Below are 20,123 nucleotides of genomic sequence, written 5' to 3'. Positions count from 1 at the left end.
GGCATTTTTGTTAATTTAGTTGTTCCCAAATTATTTTTTACTCTGAAATTTTTCTTTATCATAATTTTTCTTTAAATTCTTCAATTATTCTTTAATCTTGTTTTGAAAATGTATACATCCTTTCTCATCTTCTAATTTACTTATCAAATTCTTCTTTTTCAAGTTATAGGCAAACCATCTTCCTGGTTTTTTGGCATTTTTAAAAAAGTTAAAACTTTTACCTGCATCTACATGGAGGGATGCATGCACTGGAATACCCAGTACTCTTCAACATTTTCATCAAAGACTTGGACGAGGGGAAAAAATTGCACATGACACCAAACTAACAGAAATAGCCTAATCTCCAGAAGGTAGGTTCAAATACAGAAGGATCTTGACAGATTTGAACATTGGGTGCTATCAAATAAAATGAAATACAATGGTGAAAAAAGTAAGGTTCTACATTTAGGCAAGAAAAAAATATTCACAGGTACAGTATATGTGGTACATTGCTCAACAGTAGTAACTGTGAGGGATCTTGGAGCCCTAGTGGACAACCATTTAAATAGGAGCCAGCAGTGTACAGCAGCTGCCAAAAAACCCAACACTGTTCTAGCCTGCATTAACAGAGGGATAGAATCAAGATCACATGTAGTGTTAATACCACTTTATAATGCCTTGGTAAGCCCACATTTGGAATACGGCATTTAGTTTTGGTCACCATGATGCAAAAAGGATGTTGAGACTAGAAAAAGTTCAGAGAATAGCAACAAAAATGATTAGGGGACTGGAGACTAAAACATATGAGGAACGATTGCAAGAACTGGGTATTTCTAGTTTAATGAAATGAAGGAACAGGGGAGACATGATAGCAGTGTTCCAATATCTCAGGGGTTGCCACAAAGAAAAGGGAGTCAATCTATTCTCCAAAGCACCTGAGGGTAGAACAAGAAGCAATGGGTACAAACTAAACAAGGAGAGAAGTAACTTAGAACTAAGAAATTTCCTGACAGAACAATTAAGTAGTGGAACATATTGCTTCCTGAAGTTGTGAACGTTCCAACACTGGAAGTTTTTAAGCAGATGTTGGATAACCATTTGTCTGAGGTAGTGTAGGGTTTCCTGCCTAAGCAGAGAGATTGGACTAGAAGATCTCCAAGGTCCCTTCCAACTGTTTTTTTTTTGTTGTTGTTAGCCTGGTTGTCCGCTATATAGTTTGATGGGATATTATCTTTTGGTTTTTACAAATCCTTTTGGAAATATTTTTTCTACTATGTATAGGCTATCACACCCTCTTTTGTAGACCCCATTTTCTAAACCCTGCTGCATGCTGTTCATAATGAAGTTGCTGGAGACTTCTGTACAGGTCAATTTGCAGAGGAATGTGGATTTTAGCATTTGGCAGATATAACATTTCTTCCTTCAGGTATGCTGGTTGCTCTTGGATGCAGACCATAGGAACGAAGATGTCTCCCTTAGAGTGTTTGGTCTAATGGTGCTACCATGTAATAAATACTTAGGAGTTGTGGGAAATCAGTCTTGAAGTTTTGGGATATAGAGAGTTTTGATTTCCACTGAGAGTCACCCTGAACAAAGATGATTGTGTCATTCTTTAAACCTTCATGAACATTTACAATTGAGAGAGTCCAGAAATATTTTGCAAGAAGAATACTCCTCTTCTCAGAACTGAATACCTTATTCCACCTGACTTTAAATTTTGGGCTCAAAAAATTTAGAGGTACTTTGCCTTCGATCTGATCTTAATGTAGTTTATAAAATCATCTGCCACACTGTTCTACCTGTCAATTAATACCTCAGCTTCAAACGTAACAACGCACAAGCACACAATAGATTGAAACTCAATGTAAACGGCTCCAAAAGCATCACATTTGACTATTTCACTAGGCTCACTTGCAAAGTGAAAAAGTGAAAAAGATTTGACAGCATTTATACAGTGAAAACATCTTGCAAACGTCTTAGAGACGAGAGAAGACTGTTTTTCTGCCGCTACCAGGAGATGGCAGAAAGATAGATAACATATGTGCCTGAAACATGCCTGATAGAGCCGATAAAACCATCGAGTACGGAATTGCTAGAAAAGATCAGAAACACAGGACTTCCTCTTCCGATAGACTCAGGGGAGGGAGGTGGGGTGCAGAAGGTCTTTTGTGCTCTTCTGAGGATCGAAGCAGTAGCAAGAAGGTGAGTTAAGGGCAGGTGGGGGGAGAGTCCGGGAGCAAGTCGGGCTGTTTTGTTCCCTCCACGGCCTGGAAGCAGAGAAGCAACCGGGCTGAAGCGCATCAGCTGCTGGTGCTGCAGGTTCCTCCCCTGCCCAAATTTAATCCCACTGGTGCTGCACGCTGTGAAACTGGTGGCTGCAATTTTCTGTTGGTGGGAAGATTGAAAAAGTCTCAAGTTAAGGTTGATTCTCTGGGAATGGCTTCCCTCCAGAGGTTGTGGGTGCTCCATCACGGGGTTGTGGGAGAGTTGGGAGGGACCTTGCGGGTCTTCTATTCTGACGCCCTGCACAAGCAGGAGGCTCAATACCATTTCAGGCAATCGGTTAATTGTTCTCAGTGTCGGGAAAATTCTCCTTAGTTGTAGGCTGCTTCTCTCCTGGGTTAGTTTCCATCAGCTGCTTCTTGTCTTGCCTTCTGGTGCATTGCAAAATAAGTTGACCCCCTTCTTCTTGACCCCTCAAGTGTTGAAAGATGGCTCTCATGTCATACCTAGTCCTTCCTTTCACTGGACTAAACATATCCAATTCCTGCAACTGTTCTTTATATCTTTTAGCCTCCAGCCCCCTAATCATCCCTACTTCTCTTCTCTGTTCTTTTTATAGAGACTCTACTACACTTTTTTAAAATATTGTGGTAATCAAAACAAGTTGCAGTAATTCTAAATCTGATCTTTCTAAAGCATCTATTCCCCACTTTCTATTTGTTTTTTCTTGGCTAAGTGTACAACCTACTTTTTCTTTCCTTAATTTCATTTTGTTGGATAGAGCCCAGTGTTCAAATCTATAGAAAGTCAAGTCCAAAGTCCACAAGGAAAGTCTGAATCTGACAAAATGGAGGTGTGTGTTTATGAAGAATTCACCGGGATGTTTAAATACATTCATGGAGATTTTAAAAATTGTCTTCTGGACTTTAGAGATGGAAAATAAACAGGAAAAAAGCTTGAATATAATGAAAAGTAACTTGAAAATAAAAGGCAGGTTGACAATTATATTGGTATTTATAATGATTACACTGGGATTGAGAGTGACAAGAAAAAAGCAACAGGAGCCTATTGGTATCAGAAGATGCAATTAAAAATGAGGGGGTAATAGTGAGAATAGACTAAAAGGGATTGAGAATATACCTACAGTGTAGTTCCTACACAAATAATACATTCAAAATGAAGAAAATGAGTTGGAGAAGTTATTGGTAGAAAAATAAAAGAAAGAAAAAGAAAAGATCATGACAGTGGGATTGGAAGGGAAATATTTGAAAGATTAAAAGAATGAGCGATTGATGGTGGAATGTCATAATTTTTTTAGAATTATTTTATTAAAAAATAATAGAAAAAAGAATAAAGAGAAAAAGGGAAATATATTAGACTATAGTAGGTCAATTGTTGGAAGGATATATAATTTGGACAATTATCCCTTTTTATAACATTTGTTTTATATAAGATTTGTATAACTCATGAACCTTTAATATTGAAAGAATTCACATGATTATTGATATTTTTGAAATAATATAAGATCTTTATAATCAATATTCTTAAAGTTGTTTATATAAGCTTATGTAATTTATTAGTTGGATTTTTTTTATAGGCAATTTAAAATGTTATTAACCAATAGATGGAATAGTAATGACAAGAATTGTATTTATTTAAATAAATATAGAGAATGAGTTAAAATTTTAAAAAGTTAGAATGTTGGAAGGGAGAGATGAGAGGGGAGAAGAAATTAAAAATTTAGGGCATCTAGATATGATAGAACTAAAAAAGCGATGAGTCTAGATACCAAGATACCAGTGATCCCCTTATATAGAGCGCTGGTGAGACCACATTTGGAATACTATGTTCAGTTCTGGAGACCTCACCTACAAAAAGATACGTATCAGGAAAGACTTAATGAACTCAATCTGTATAGTCTGGAGGACAGAAGGAAAAGTGGGGACATGATGGAAACATTTAAATATGTTAAAGGGTTAAATAAGGTTCAGTAGGGAAGTGTTTTTAATAGGAAAGTGAACACAAGAACAAGGGGACACAGTTTGAAGTTAGTTGGGGGAAAGATCAAAAGCAACATGAGAAAATATTATTTTACTGAAAGAGTAGTAGATGCTTGGAACAAACTTCCAGCAGACGTGGTAGATAAATCTACAGTAACTGAATGTAAACATGCCTGGGATAAACATATATCCATCCTAAGATAAAACACAGGAAATAGTATAAGGGCAGACTAGATGGACCATGAGGTCTTTTTCTGCCGTCAGACTTCTATGTTTCTAATTGAGGAGAGGGAGAAATAGGGCCTAAAATCAAGAGGCATAAGAGATAATGACTATGTTTGGAAGTTACGTTTTAGCGATTAATTAGGAAGAAAGTTGAATATTAGAGGTGGTAGACTCAGATGACAAAAATAGGAGGAAGGAGGTTTGCACTGCCCCCACCCTGCTTGCCTCCGAAAAAGTTTAAAGACTCATCTTTTTTGCCAGGTCTGGGGTCATTAGACCTTTCCCCGTCACCAACGAGTGTTTTTTAGTTTGTTTTATGGAGTGAATGATAACACTGTTTAACACAAATTTTGTTCCCACGTTTTAAATGTTATATTCCGATTGCTTATGTCTAAAACAAATAAAAAATTGCTTACATTCATCATAAACTTTTTACTATAGAAACAGACGATTTTGCATCTTCTCATTTATACAGTCAGACTAAGAACACTATCTATATGCCAGTGATTTTCAACCTTCTTTGAGCCGTGGCACATTTTTTACATTTACAAAACCATGGGGCACATTGGGGGGGGGGGGGGGGGCGAAAAAAAGATTGGACAAAAAAATTCTCTTCCTCCCTTTCTATTTCTCCCTCTTTTTCTCCCTTCCTCTTTTTCTCTCTCTCCATCCCTCTTTCTCTCTTCCTTCTTTCCTCTTTTTTGCTCTCTTTCTCTCTCCCTCCCTACCTCCCTCTATGTCTTTCTCTCTCCCACCTTCCCTCCCTCTCTCTCTCTCTTGCTTTCTTTCTCATTCTCTTTCTCTTGCTTTCTTTCTTTCTCTCTCTTGCTTGCTTTCTCTTGCTTGCTTCCTTGTTTTCTTTCTCTCTTGCTTGCTTTCTCTTTCTCTCTCTTTCTTTCTCTCTCTCTTGTTTTCTTTCTCTGAGCTTCGCGGCACACCTGACCATGTCTCGCGGCACACTAGTGTGCCACGGCACACTGGTTGAAAAACACTGCTATATGCATTGCAAATTTACACATATTACCGAAAACTGTTCAGAAGTGTGCGGTTTTTTGAGATTTACGACTATACTGCAAATCAGTTTCACGAATCAATCCCCAAATATAGTCGCCCATCATGTTTTCAGTATATTGTCCTTGGTAACAGCGTTTAAAGTTCATAATGTCCTGGTGAAAGCGCTTGCCTTGCCCCTCTGAATAAGCTCCCATGTTGTCTTTGAACTTATCAAGATGAGCATCAAGGATATGGATTTTGAGTGACATCCTGCAGCCCATTGCAGCATAGCTCTTTATCAGACCATTGGAGTAGAAAGAGGGAGGGGAGGTGTGGATTTCCCACAGACAGGCAGGGGTTTTTCCAGCTGGTGGCTTTCAAAGGTGTGTGTGTGTGTGTGAGAGAGAGAGAGAGTTTGTGTGTGAGAGAGTGTTGTGTAAATATGTGTGTGTACTCTGTGCAATCAGCAGCTGCCTTATTGAAGCCCCCCTGCTTCTTTATTCCTCAAACTCGCAGAGCCATCCATCCATTTAAGCCTCAATCCTATCTCTTTCCCTCGGAAAGGATTTTCTGTTCTATTCCGCATTCTTGAGTCTGTCTCTTCCCTGCTCCTTAAACTTTAAAGAAACTCACCAGGTGCTGCCCAGCCATTGACCCTCAGAGTGGAAAAACCTAATCCTACGTAGCTTCTGTTCTGGCAATCTCACACTACTTACCAGAGCTTACAAAACATTCGCCAGACCCATCCTCGAATATAGTTCATCCATTTGGAACCCATATCGCATCACAGACATTAACACCCTTGAAAATGTCAAAGATACTTCACCAGTAGAGCCCTTCACTCCTCCACTCGAAACAGAATACCCTACGAGACTAGACTTTCAATTGTGGGCCTAGAAAGCCTAGAACTAAGACGCCTTAAACAAGATCTAAGTATTGCCCACAAGATCATATGCTACAATGTCCTGCCTGTCGGTGACTACTTCAGCTTCAACCACAACAACACAAGAGCACAAAACAGATCAATGGCCCTGAAAATAACACATATCCAGAAAATAAGCCCAACAGGACTTTTCAAGACATGCATAATAACTCCCACCCCCCCAATACTTTCCTGGAGCCGCTCTTTCTCCGGCGGGAACTTTTGGCTGGGAGAGCGAGGGCAAGCGAGAGACAGCTGCACACACACACACACACACACCGCAGGACTAGTTAAGCTCCTCTGGACTCTGACTATGTAAGTTTGAAACACGCTCCTGCCTGTGAAGAACAGGAGGCAAGCATTGATTCCTTCATCGCAGATAGGAGCATGTTTCAAAAGACTGCTGAAGGCAGCCCAGAGCAGCTGAGCCAGTCCAGCAAGGGAGGGAGGGAGGGAGGGGGCGGCAAGAGGCTGAGCCGAAAGGGATGGCGACAGGGACGTCTGCTTCTCAAACCCTGCGCTCATCTGGGCTCTGCCTACGTCAATTTGAAATGCCCCCTGTTCACTCACTGCCGTGTTTATCAACCTTTTTTCTTCAGGGGAACCCTTTGGTGTCCTCAGATTTCTGGCGGAACCTGTACCGTGTACTGGTACTGTTTATGTCCCTCCAAGGTGAGCCCCCAATTTATTTCAATCTAAAGAACATCAGGCTCAGTAGTGTAAGCTTCATCTAACTTTTGTTTTTTAATAAATCAGTCCAGGTTAGCAGTAAATAAGGTTCAAGAGGGAAGTGTATTTAATAGGAAAGTGAACATAAAAATAATGGGGCACAATCTGAGGTTAGTTGGGGGAAAGATCAGAAGCAACCTGAGAAAATATTATTTTACTGAAAGAATAGTAGATGCTTGGAACAAAGTTCCAGCAGACGTGGTTGGTAAATCCACATTAACTGAATTTAAATATGCCTGGGATAAACATAGATCCATCCTAAGATAAAACACAGGAAATAGTATAAGGGCAGACTAGATGGACCATGTGGTCTTTTTCTGCCATCAATCTTCTATGCATCCCCCCAAAAAGGGCCTTCTCAGTGGTGGCCCCTTCTTTATGGAACATCATCGCCCCAGGAATACAATTCCCTCTCACCTTGTTGCTTTTCCAAAAGGCCCTTAAGACATGATTTTGTCAGCTTGTCTGGAGACCTTGAATAGAGATGGAACCGATCAAGTAGTTGACCCGAGTGTGTTGTTGGTAGCATTGCTGAGGCATCGTTTTGTGTTGTAGTTTTTAATGTTGGAAACCACTCAGAGTCACTGGGATTTGGGCAGACGTACCAGTATGGGCACAATCAGCAGCTGAGCCACTCCAGCAAGTGAGGGTGGCCTCCTGTTCACTCTCTGGCTTGGGACTCTTCACCCTCCACCTCCCTCCCTTCAGACGGGGGGTGGGATGCAGGCGAGGGTGGTGCATTGGGAGGCCCTGAAGGACACGGATCCTCCTCCACCTCTGGCTCCTGAGCAAAGCGGGAGGGGAAATACTCCGAGCTGACAGCCAAACTTCTAGCTGCGCTGAGCTGCACTTCCTTGTCTTTTCCAAACCTGCTTCCCACACACAGGAGATCTTGCTCTCTTCAAAATCCGGCCAGAAATGAGTGTTCATGAGACTCTTGGAGCGAAAGGGGAAAGATTTATTGCATTTAGTCAAAAGGTTCCTGCTGGTGCTTTTTTCTCGTGCCCTCTTCCCCCCTCCTCACTACAGAGAGAGAGGGGGACACGCGCCAGAGAGGTGAACCAGGAAGTGTACAGCCGGCTGCTTCTGCCACTGAGCTCTGCTGGGAGTTTGGCTGTCAGCTCTTCCTCAGGCAGCACTCAAGAGTTTCTTTCTCCTACTGCCGGACAGGGGTCAGTGGATACAACATCAGGCATGCGACGGAACTCCATGTCCCATGTAGGATGGGTGACCTTCCCCCACCCTGTTCCGCTCTGCCCTGCTGAACCTGCCACCTCTAAATTGTGTCCCATCGCGAGATGGGCATCATATTGGTACTGGAGTTTGCCAGCTCTGTGTGGCTGTCGGCTGGTCTCTTTAGAGGAAAAAAGCTTGAAAATACAGATACTCTGGTTGCGAGGGGAAGCCATTAACAACTTCTCACATTGAGAAGGGTTTATGTATCGTATAAGGTTTCTTTCCCTGTAAAGAGACCAGCTGAGAGACACACAGAGCTGCTAAAGTCCAGTACAGGTAAAACGACCGTCTCACACCCAGCTCCACCCTTGAGCCCACTGTCCACCCCGCCCGCCCTGGAACCCCCAAATTGCATCCCACCACGAGACGGGCCCCTGTCTTATCTTCAGGGAAGCACGATATCTCCAATTATATATTCCCAGCCGTACAAAATACATTTGATGATAATCACAGCAACATAGAAACCTAGAAGATTGATGGCAGAAAAAGACCTCCTGGTCCATCTAGTCTGCCCTTATACTATTTCCTGTATTTTATCTTAGGATGGATATATGTTTATCCCAGGCATGTTTAGATTCAGTTAGTGTGGATTTACCAACCACATCTGCTGGAAGCTATTTCCAAGCATCTACTACTCTTTCAGTAAAATAATATTTTCTCATGTTGCTTCTGATCTTTCCCCCAACTAACCTCAGATTGTGCCCCCTCTCTATACAGAATGAATTCATCAAGGTTTTATGCTTAAGATCCTCCACCATTTTTGTATCCCATCTTTGGACGCATTCAGTTTTGTCAATATCTCTTTGTAGATGAGGTTCCAGAACTGAACACAGTATTCCAAATGTGGTCTCATCAGCGCTATATAATGCGGGATCACAATCTCCCTCTTCCTGCTTGTTATATCTCTAGCTATGCAGCCAAGCTTTCTACTTGCTTTCCCTACCACATGACCGCACTCTTCACCCATTTTCAGAAATCACTACCCCTAAATCCTTCTCTTCTGAACTTTTTGCTAGCACAAAACTGCCAATACAATACTCAGATTGAGGATTCCTTTTCCCCAAGTGCATTATTTTACATTTGGAAACATTAAACTGCAGTTTCCATTACTTTGACCACTTATTTACTAAAGCTAAATCATTTGCCATATTACAGATGCCTCCAGGAATATCAACCCTATTGCACACTGTAGAGTCATTGGCAAATGGGCAAAACCTCCCTACCAAACCTTCCCCTATGTCACTCACAAACATTTGCAGCTTCAGCCAGCTGCAAATCCACTGAAATATCAGAGAATAAGTTCACTCTTCACTAATGTATCTATTTATGTGGAACCGTATCAAAGGCTTTGCTGAACTCCAGTAGGCAATATCCATGGCGCCACCTTCATCCAACACCTTTGTGACATAGTCAAAGAAACCAATGAGATTAGTCTGACATGATTTGCCCTCAGTAAAGCCATGGTGGTTTGGGTCCAATAAGTCATTGTTTTTTAGGTATTAATTTATCTTCTCTTTGAGTAAAGTCTCCATCATTTTAACTACAACTGATGTCAAGATAACTGGCCTGTAGTTGTCAGCTTCTACTCCACTACCCTTCTTGTGGATAGGCACAACATTGGCCATTCTTCAATCATCAGGAACGTCTCCTGTTAAAAGGGATTGGTTAAACAAATCAGTTAGGGGGGTCGCAGTCACAGGTCTGAGTTCTTTAGGAACTCTGGGGTGGTTGCCATCTGGACCCATTGCCTTATTTATCTTTAATTGTCCAAGTTCTTCTAAGACCTAGGCCTCTAAGATCAATGGAGCTGAAACCTCACAGCTGGAAGCAATTGCTAGTCCTTTGCATTTAATAAGAATGTTGATCGACCCAATTAAACAACTGAATTTGAATGGATATTTGAACATGGATCTCGGTAGTCTTCTCTGAATCATAAATAATTTAAGTGATTAGTATTGGGGCATGTTTGACTTTTCACTATAATATATACTTTTATTCTTTTTTACCATCATCTCTAATTATTTTATAAACAATTAAAGTTCTATTTTTCTTTGAATCTTACAGACAAAGAGGATGGCAATAAGACCACTCGGGACAATTGAAATAAAAAGCAACATTGAAAAGGGAAGAAGATCAAGCGAAAAATCAAAATATTTTTCATTTCTTTCAGAAAACCATTCAATTCTCCTCCTCCAGCAGCTGTTAGACAAGAGAGAGAAAATAAAGAGAGGTTTCAAGCTCGAATAAGCAGATAATGCAGAACTGAAAGATAGGTTACATGGTTTATCCTCCATCAGGAAAAAAGTGAGATATCTGGAACTCTGTTGAGAGGAAAAGGTCAACAGTAAAGCCATATAGAGCAGACAGGAATGCAGGCCTCTCCCTGTGAGGAAGAAAATTTATTGAATGAAAGCACCACTAAAGAAGGCATTGTCCATATTTTTGATGAACTCAGCTTTGGAAAAATTGCAGCTTTTTTGTGGAAAAATAAGAGGTTGCAAATCACAGATGTTTATACATTGAAAAGCTAGAGAGGAGAAGAGGCATGCACACTATCTCAGTGTAGCAAAAATTGGTGAGAACAGTTCCCTTGTGATTCTTGGAACCAACTACACAAGAGAGAAGCCACAAAAGAACCCCAAAGTGTTACGTCTTTAGTGACCATTGCAACATGGTGGTACACCAGAAGACACACATGAGTAAGGAAACACATGACTGTGCAGATTGTGTGAACATTTCATTAGAAATTCTCAGGTCATGAGACACTAAAGGATGCAGACACAGGAATAATAAACTTTGAATATCCTTTCTGTGAGGAAAATCCAGTCACAATTTCAGTCATGAAACAGCAGAGGACTCACAAAGGAGAGAAACCCTTTGAATGTCCTGACTGTGGGAAAAGTTTTAGTAATAATTCCAGCCTGGTGTCACACCAGAGGGCTCACACAGGAGAGAAACCGTTTGAATGTGCTGACTGTGGGAAAAGTTTTAGTCAGAGTTCCCACCTGGTGACACATCAGAGGACTCACACAGGAGAGAAACCCTTTGAATGCCATGACTGTGGGAAATGTTTTAGTCAAAATTCCAGCCTGGTGACACACCAGAGGACTCACACAGGAGAGAAACCCTTTGAATGCCCTGACTGTGGGACAGGTTTTAGTGTTAATTCCAGCCTGGTGCAACACCAGAGGATTCACACAGGAGAGAAACCCTTTGAATGCCATGACTGTGGGAAAGGTTTTAGTGTTAATTCTAGCCTGGTGCAACACCAGAGGATTCACACAGGAGAGAAACCCTTTGAATGCCATGACTGTGGGAAAGGTTTTAGTGTTAATTCCAGCCTGGTGCAACACCAGAGGATTCACACAGGAGAGAAACCCTTTGAATGTCCTGACTGTGGGAAAAGTTTTAGTCAAAATTCCAGCCTCGTGATACACCAGAGGACTCACACAGGAGAGAAACCCTTTGAATGCCATGACTGTGGGAAAAGGTTTAGTCAACATTCCAGCCTCGTGATACACCAGAGGACTCACACAGGAGAGAAACCCTTTGAATGCCATGACTGTGGGAAAAGCTTTAGTCATAATTCAAGCCTGGTGGAACACCAGAGGACTCACACAGGAGAGAAACCCTTTGAATGTCCTGAATGTGGTAAAATGTTTAGACAGAGGAGGAACCTGGTGGAACACCAGAGGACTCACACAGGAGAGAAACCCTTTGAATGTCCTGACTGTGGGAAAGGTTTCAGTGGTAATTCCAGTCTGGTGAGACACCAGAGGACTCACACAGGAGAGAAACCCTTTGAATGTCCTGACTGTGGGAAAGGTTTTAGTGGTAATTCCAGTCTGGTGAGACACCAGAGGACTCACACAGGAGAGAAACCCTTTGAATGTCCTGACTGTGGAAAAAGATTTACTCAACGATCCAGCCTCGATGGACACCAGAGGACTCACACAGGAGAGAAACCCTTTGAATGTCCTGACTGTGGAAAAAGATTTAGTCGACATTCCAGCCTCGTTGTACACCAGAGGACTCACACAAGAGAGAAACCTTTTGAATGTCCTGACTGTGGGAAAGGATTTAATCAGAGTTCCAAACTGGTGCAACACCAGAGGATTCACACAGGAGAGAAACCCTTTGAATGTCCTGAATGTGGTAAAAGTTTTAGACATAGGAGGAACCTGGTGGAACACCAGAGGACTCACACAGGAGAGAAACCCTTTGAATGTCCGGATTGTGGGAAAGGATTTAATCAGAGTTCCAAACTGGTGCAACACCAGAGGATTCACACAGGAGAGAAACCCTTTGAATGTCCTGAATGTGGTAAAAGTTTTAGACATAGGAGGAACCTGGTGGAACACCAGAGGACTCACACAGGAGAGAAACCCTTTGAATGTCCGGATTGTGGGAAAAGTTTTAGACATAGGAGGAACCTGGTGGAACACCAGAGGATTCACACAGGAGAGAAACCCTTTGAATGCCTTGACTGTGGGAAAAGTTTTAGTCAAAATTCCAGTCTCGTGATACACCAAAGGACTCACACAGGAGAGAAACCCTTTGAATGTCATGACTGTGGGAAAAGTTTTAGTCAAAATTCAAGCCTAGTGGAACACCAGAGTACTCACACAGGAGAGAAAACCTTTGAGTGTCCTGAATGTGGTAAAAGTTTTATACAGAGTTGGAGCCTGGTGGTACACCAGAGGACTCACACAGGAGAGAAACCCTTTGAATGTCCTGACTGTGGAAAAAGATTTAGTTGCAGTTCCAGCCTGGTAAAACACCAGAGGACTCACACAGGAGAGAAACCCTTTGAATGCCCTGACTGTGGGAAAAGTTTTAGTCAGAGTTGGAGCCTGGTGGAACACCAGAGGACTCACACAGGAGAGAAACCCTTTGAATGTCCTGACTGTGGAAAAAGGTTTAGTTGCAGTTCCAGCCTGGTGAGACATCACAGGACTCACACAGGAGAGAAACCCTTTGAATGTCCTGACTGTGGGAAAGGTTTTAGTGTTAATTCCAGCCTGGTGCAACACCAGAGGATTCACACAGGAGAGAAACCCTTTGAATGCCATGACTGTGGGAAAGGTTTTAGTGTTAATTCCAGCCTGGTGCAACACCAGAGGACTCACACAGGAGAGAAACCCTTTGAATGTCCTGATTGTAGGAAAAGTTTTAGTTCGAGTTCCAACCTGGTGACACACCAAAGGACTCACAGGAGAGAAACCCTTTGAATGTCCTGACTGTGGGAAAAGTTTTAGTAATAATTCCAGCCTGGTGTCACACCAGAGGGCTCACACAGGAGAGAAACCGTTTGAATGTGCTGACTGTGGGAAAAGTTTTAGTCAGAGTTCCCACCTGGTGACACATCAGAGGACTCACACAGGAGAGAAACCCTTTGAATGCCATGACTGTGGGAAATGTTTTAGTCAAAATTCCAGCCTGGTGACACACCAGAGGACTCACACAGGAGAGAAACCCTTTGAATGCCCTGACTGTGGGACAGGTTTTAGTGTTAATTCCAGCCTGGTGCAACACCAGAGGATTCACACAGGAGAGAAACCCTTTGAATGCCATGACTGTGGGAAAGGTTTTAGTGTTAATTCTAGCCTGGTGCAACACCAGAGGATTCACACAGGAGAGAAACCCTTTGAATGCCATGACTGTGGGAAAGGTTTTAGTGTTAATTCCAGCCTGGTGCAACACCAGAGGATTCACACAGGAGAGAAACCCTTTGAATGTCCTGACTGTGGGAAAAGTTTTAGTCAAAATTCCAGCCTCGTGATACACCAGAGGACTCACACAGGAGAGAAACCCTTTGAATGCCATGACTGTGGGAAAAGGTTTAGTCAACATTCCAGCCTCGTGATACACCAGAGGACTCACACAGGAGAGAAACCCTTTGAATGCCATGACTGTGGGAAAAGCTTTAGTCATAATTCAAGCCTGGTGGAACACCAGAGGACTCACACAGGAGAGAAACCCTTTGAATGTCCTGAATGTGGTAAAATGTTTAGACAGAGGAGGAACCTGGTGGAACACCAGAGGACTCACACAGGAGAGAAACCCTTTGAATGTCCTGACTGTGGGAAAGGTTTCAGTGGTAATTCCAGTCTGGTGAGACACCAGAGGACTCACACAGGAGAGAAACCCTTTGAATGTCCTGACTGTGGGAAAGGTTTTAGTGGTAATTCCAGTCTGGTGAGACACCAGAGGACTCACACAGGAGAGAAACCCTTTGAATGTCCTGACTGTGGAAAAAGATTTACTCAACGATCCAGCCTCGATGGACACCAGAGGACTCACACAGGAGAGAAACCCTTTGAATGTCCTGACTGTGGAAAAAGATTTAGTCGACATTCCAGCCTCGTTGTACACCAGAGGACTCACACAAGAGAGAAACCTTTTGAATGTCCTGACTGTGGGAAAGGATTTAATCAGAGTTCCAAACTGGTGCAACACCAGAGGATTCACACAGGAGAGAAACCCTTTGAATGTCCTGAATGTGGTAAAAGTTTTAGACATAGGAGGAACCTGGTGGAACACCAGAGGACTCACACAGGAGAGAAACCCTTTGAATGTCCGGATTGTGGGAAAGGATTTAATCAGAGTTCCAAACTGGTGCAACACCAGAGGATTCACACAGGAGAGAAACCCTTTGAATGTCCTGAATGTGGTAAAAGTTTTAGACATAGGAGGAACCTGGTGGAACACCAGAGGACTCACACAGGAGAGAAACCCTTTGAATGTCCGGATTGTGGGAAAAGTTTTAGACATAGGAGGAACCTGGTGGAACACCAGAGGATTCACACAGGAGAGAAACCCTTTGAATGCCTTGACTGTGGGAAAAGTTTTAGTCAAAATTCCAGTCTCGTGATACACCAAAGGACTCACACAGGAGAGAAACCCTTTGAATGTCATGACTGTGGGAAAAGTTTTAGTCAAAATTCAAGCCTAGTGGAACACCAGAGTACTCACACAGGAGAGAAAACCTTTGAGTGTCCTGAATGTGGTAAAAGTTTTATACAGAGTTGGAGCCTGGTGGTACACCAGAGGACTCACACAGGAGAGAAACCCTTTGAATGTCCTGACTGTGGAAAAAGATTTAGTTGCAGTTCCAGCCTGGTAAAACACCAGAGGACTCACACAGGAGAGAAACCCTTTGAATGCCCTGACTGTGGGAAAAGTTTTAGTCAGAGTTGGAGCCTGGTGGAACACCAGAGGACTCACACAGGAGAGAAACCCTTTGAATGTCCTGACTGTGGAAAAAGGTTTAGTTGCAGTTCCAGCCTGGTGAGACATCACAGGACTCACACAGGAGAGAAACCCTTTGAATGTCCTGACTGTGGGAAAGGTTTTAGTGTTAATTCCAGCCTGGTGCAACACCAGAGGATTCACACAGGAGAGAAACCCTTTGAATGCCATGACTGTGGGAAAGGTTTTAGTGTTAATTCCAGCCTGGTGCAACACCAGAGGACTCACACAGGAGAGAAACCCTTTGAATGTCCTGATTGTAGGAAAAGTTTTAGTTCGAGTTCCAACCTGGTGACACACCAAAGGACTCACAGGAGAGAAACCCTTTGTATGTTCTGACTGTGAAAAAAGATTTAGTTGCAGTTCCTGGTAAAACACCAGAGGACTCACTCAGGAGAGAAACCCTTTGAAAGTCCTGACTGTGAAAAAAGATTTAGTTGCAGTTCCACCCTGGTAAAACACCAGAGGACTCACACAGGAGAGAAACCCTTTGAATGTCCTGAATGTGGTAAAAGTTTTAGTCAGAGGTGGAACCTGGTGGAACACCAGAGGACTCACACAGGAGAGAAACCTTTTGAATGTCCTGACTGTGGGAAAAGTTTTAGTCAAAATTTCAGCCTCGTGATACACCAGGGGACTCACACAGGAGAGAAACCTTTTTAATGTCCTGACCGTGGGAAAGGTTTTAGTTGGAATTTCCACCTGGTGGTGGAACATTTATGTTAAAGAAAGTCTAAAAACAACACTAATTAAAAATACATGTCAAGATCTGGAGACTCTCTGGATTTGCGTGCAAAATAAAGAAGGTTCTGTCATTAGAATTGGGGTGATCTATAGGCCTCCAGGGCAATCTGAGGAATATGACAACAAGATGGTGGATGAAATTACCCAAATGGCAGTAAAGGGAGATATTGTGGTTATGGGTGATTTCAACATGCCTGATGTTGACTGGAATATCCCCAGTGCCTTTACATGCAAAAGTAAGAATATAGTAGAGGCCTTTACAGGAGCAGCTCTGGCACAGCTGGTTAAGACACCAACTAGAGGGGAGAATATTCTAGATTTAGTTTTTACAAATGGGAATTGGGTTTCAGAGGTCAAGATGGGAGTAAATTTAGGTTGCAGTGACCATCTATGTTTGTGGTTTGATGTAAAACATGATTGTGAGCAATCCTATACTGCAACCAAAGTATTGGATTTCAGAAAAACAAATTTTAATGCAATGGGGGAATATTTAGATAATGAATTAAAGGGGAGGGATAAAATGGCAGGAGCGAGCACCCAGTGGACTGTATTAAAAAAGGCCATCTTAAAAGCCACTGGACTGTATGTAAGACAAATAACTAAAGGTAAAAGGAAGAAGAAACCGCTATGGTTTAGCAATGATGTAAGGGCTATAGTCAATGAAAAAAAGGCTGCCTATAGGAGGTATAAAGAGTCTGGAAGTATAGCTGATAGAGAGGTGTATAAAATGAGACAGGAGGAGGCAAAACAGATAATATATGCTGCTAAAGCCTCAAAAGAGGAAGAAATTGCCAAATCTCTAAAGAAGGGGGATAAAACCTTCTTCAGATATATTAGTGATAAGAAGAAGAAAAACTGCGGCATCACGAAGCTTAGTACCGGGAATAATACATGCATTAATGGGAATAAGGAGATCGCTGACCATTTCAATAGCTACTTCTGTTCAGTTTTCTCAAAAGACACCTTACAAAATAATACTATAGAGGGATATAGCATTGCTTCCAGCTGTACGGATTCAGCTCCAGTGATCTTAGAAGCCGATGTCTTAGAAGAACTTGAACGATTAAAGATAAATAAGGCAATGGGTACAGATGGCATCCACCCCAGATTTCTTAGAGAACTCAGATCTGTCATTGCTACCCCCCTGACTGATTTGTTTAACCAATCCTTGTTAACAGGAGAAGTTTCTGAGGATTGGAGAATTTATTTATTTATTTTATTTATTATTTGGATTTGTATGCCGCCCCTCTCCGAAGACTCGGGGCGGCTCACAACAAGTGAAACAATCATAGTGATCCAAATAATTAAAATACTTAAAGATCTAAAAAAACCCATATACAGTGGTACCTTGAGATAAGAGTTTAATTCGTTCCGGACCTGGGCTCTTAAGTCGAGCAGCTCTTATCTCGAACGACTTTTCCCCATAGGAATTAATGTAAATAATTTTAATTGGTTCCAGCCCTCAAAAAACTCACAAAGTTAGTCTAAATTATGCAGAAAGACATGTTTTTAATGAAGAAATGTACATGTATATATAAATGAATAATGAAGTTTCTTTCACTTAACTTGTAAACTTTCTTAAACTTTTAAATTTACATATGTTCAACTTCTCTGCCACCCAATCCTGTAGGACAGAGGTCCCCAACCCTTTTTGCACCAGGGACCGGCTTTAAGCGATCAAGAGAGGAATGGGTGAATGAATGGACGGAGGCTGGGAAGGAAGGAAAGAGGGAAGGGACAGGAACAGAGGAAGGAAGCAAGGAAACTTATGAAAGGGGAGAGTAAGAGAGGAATGAGTGAAGGGAGGGAGGGAGGGAAGAAGGTGGGAAGGAGAAAGAAAAGAAGAAATAGAGGAAGGGAAGGTAAAAGAGAGAAAGAAAAAGAGCAAGAAAGAAAGAAAGAAAGAAAGAAAGGGGGAAGGGACAGGAACAGAGGCAGGAAGCAAGGAAACTTATGAAAGGGGAGAGTAAGAGAGGAATGAGTGAAGGGAGGGAGGGAGGGAAGAAGGTGGGAAGGAGAAAGAAAAGAAGAAATAGAGGAAGGGAAGGTAAAAGAGAAAGAAAAAGAGCAAGAAAGAAAGAAAGAAAGGGGGAAGGACAGGAACAGAGGAAGGAAGCAAGGAAACTTATGAAAGGGGAGAGTAAGAGAGGAATGAGTGAAGGGAGGGAGGGAGGGAAGAAGGTGGGAAGGAGAAAGAAAAGAAGAAATAGAGGAAGGGAAGGTAAAAGAGAGAAGGAAAAAGAGAAAGAAAGAAAGGCAACTTCAAAGAAAGGCTCACTGAGCATCTCTCTCTCTCTTTCTCTCCCTCTCTTTCTCTCTCTCCCCCCTCTCTCTTTCTCTTTCTCTCCCCCTCCTGGACTCCCGGATCGCTCGCGTGTGGCAGCGAACATGCTTTGGGGGTTTAGCTGGGGAGGAGAAGTAGCACCTTCCAAACCCCCAAAGCATGTTCGCTGCCACACGATTTAGCCAGGAAAGGAGCGAAGGAACGTGGAGGATTGGGGAGCTGAAAACGCCCGGTTTCAGCTTTCCAATCCTTCACGTTACTTCGCCGCTAAATCGTGTGGCAGCGAACATGCTTTGGGGGTTTAGCTGGGGAGGAGAAGTAGCACCTTCCAAACCCCCAAAGCATGTTCGGTGCCACACGATTTAGCGGCGAAGTAACGTGAAGGATTGGAAAGCTGAAACCGGGCGTTTTCAGCTCCCCAATCCTCTACGTTCCTTCGCTCCTTTCCTGGCTAAATCGTGTGGCAGCGAACATGCTTTGGGGGTTTGGAAGGTGCTACTTCTCCTCCCCAGCTAAACCCCCAAAGCATGTTCGGTGCCACACGATTTAGCGGCGAAATAACGTGAAGGATTGGAAAGCTGAAACCGGGCGTTTTCAGCTTTCCAATCCTTCACGTTACTTCGCCGCTTGGAAGCTGGGAGGGGGGCGGAACGTCTTTGGCCACTTAGCTCTCCCGCCCCCCTCCCAGCTTCCAAGCCGCATTCGCCTTCCTCCGCCGCCGCGGTTCCGAGTTGGGGGGTGGGGGGTGGGTGCTGGCAAGTCCCCCAGGTCGGCTGCAGTCTTTTAAAACAGCCCCGCCGCTTCTCAGCTGACTCCTGAAGCGCGGAAGTTCGCCTTTGGCTTTTGGCTTCAGGAGTCAGCGGAGAAGCGGCGGGGCTGTTTTAAAAGACTGCAGCCGACCTGGGGGCTTGCCAGCACCCACGAAACCGCTGCTTATGCCGGGCGGCTCACCTGGAACGCCAGCAATGCCGCCCGGCCGATTGCCGAGCGGGGGCGGGAGGAGGCAGCGCCGCACCAGGACCCTTCAGGCCGCTCCACCCGGGTCGAGCCCCATCCCGGGCAAAGCGGCCTGAGGGGTCCGAGGGGGCGCCCCGCCCCTGCTCGGCAATCGGCCCGGTGGCATTGCTGGCGTTCCAGGCGAGCCGCCCGGCATAAACAGCGGTTTCGTGCCTCGGGCCGGGCAGACAAGAGGTCTGGCGCTCCCACAGGGAAGGGAAAAGGTGGCGGCTTAAGCCCTTCCCTGTGCTTTGGAAGCCGCCGAACGCCGTCAGAGGGGTGCGTCAGCGGTGGGAGCCGGACCCGGCCGCCGCCCCCCCCAGCAGAAGCCAAGCCCCCCCCAGCCGAGCCTGGTGGCAAGCTCGCCCCCAACCCCCGAGATCGAGCGCACGAAGAGGCATCTCTCGCCTTCTGCCGCTGGCCGCCCGCTCTCTTTCACCCAGCGCTGCTTTGGAAGGCGCGACGGGAAGAAGGAAAGCGGCACGGCGGGCGGCCAGCGGCAGAAGGCGAGAGGTGCCTCTTCGATGTGCGCGGACCCCCC

At 43.7% G+C, this 20,123-nt stretch overlaps 1 protein-coding gene and 1 pseudogene across 1 annotated transcript; both read left to right on the top strand.

Moving 5' to 3' along the window:
* The first annotated feature begins 11,067 nt into the window (after window positions 1-11,067).
* Window positions 11,068-15,976, top strand: LOC139159874 (zinc finger protein 850-like; annotated as a pseudogene).
* On the top strand, window positions 15,916-16,221 carry LOC139159238 (zinc finger protein 572-like; the record flags this gene model as incomplete). The annotated part of the gene is made up of 1 exon (XM_070736585.1): window positions 15,916-16,221. A coding segment is annotated over one exon (306 nt), but the record flags the coding sequence as incomplete, so codon positions are not given.
* Between the last annotated feature and the right edge of the window lie 3,902 nt (window positions 16,222-20,123).

Source organism: Erythrolamprus reginae, chromosome 2, assembly GCF_031021105.1.
Source record: "Erythrolamprus reginae isolate rEryReg1 chromosome 2, rEryReg1.hap1, whole genome shotgun sequence".
Taxonomy (NCBI): domain Eukaryota; kingdom Metazoa; phylum Chordata; class Lepidosauria; order Squamata; family Dipsadidae; genus Erythrolamprus; species Erythrolamprus reginae.
This window is presented reverse-complemented; position numbering and strand designations above follow the sequence as displayed.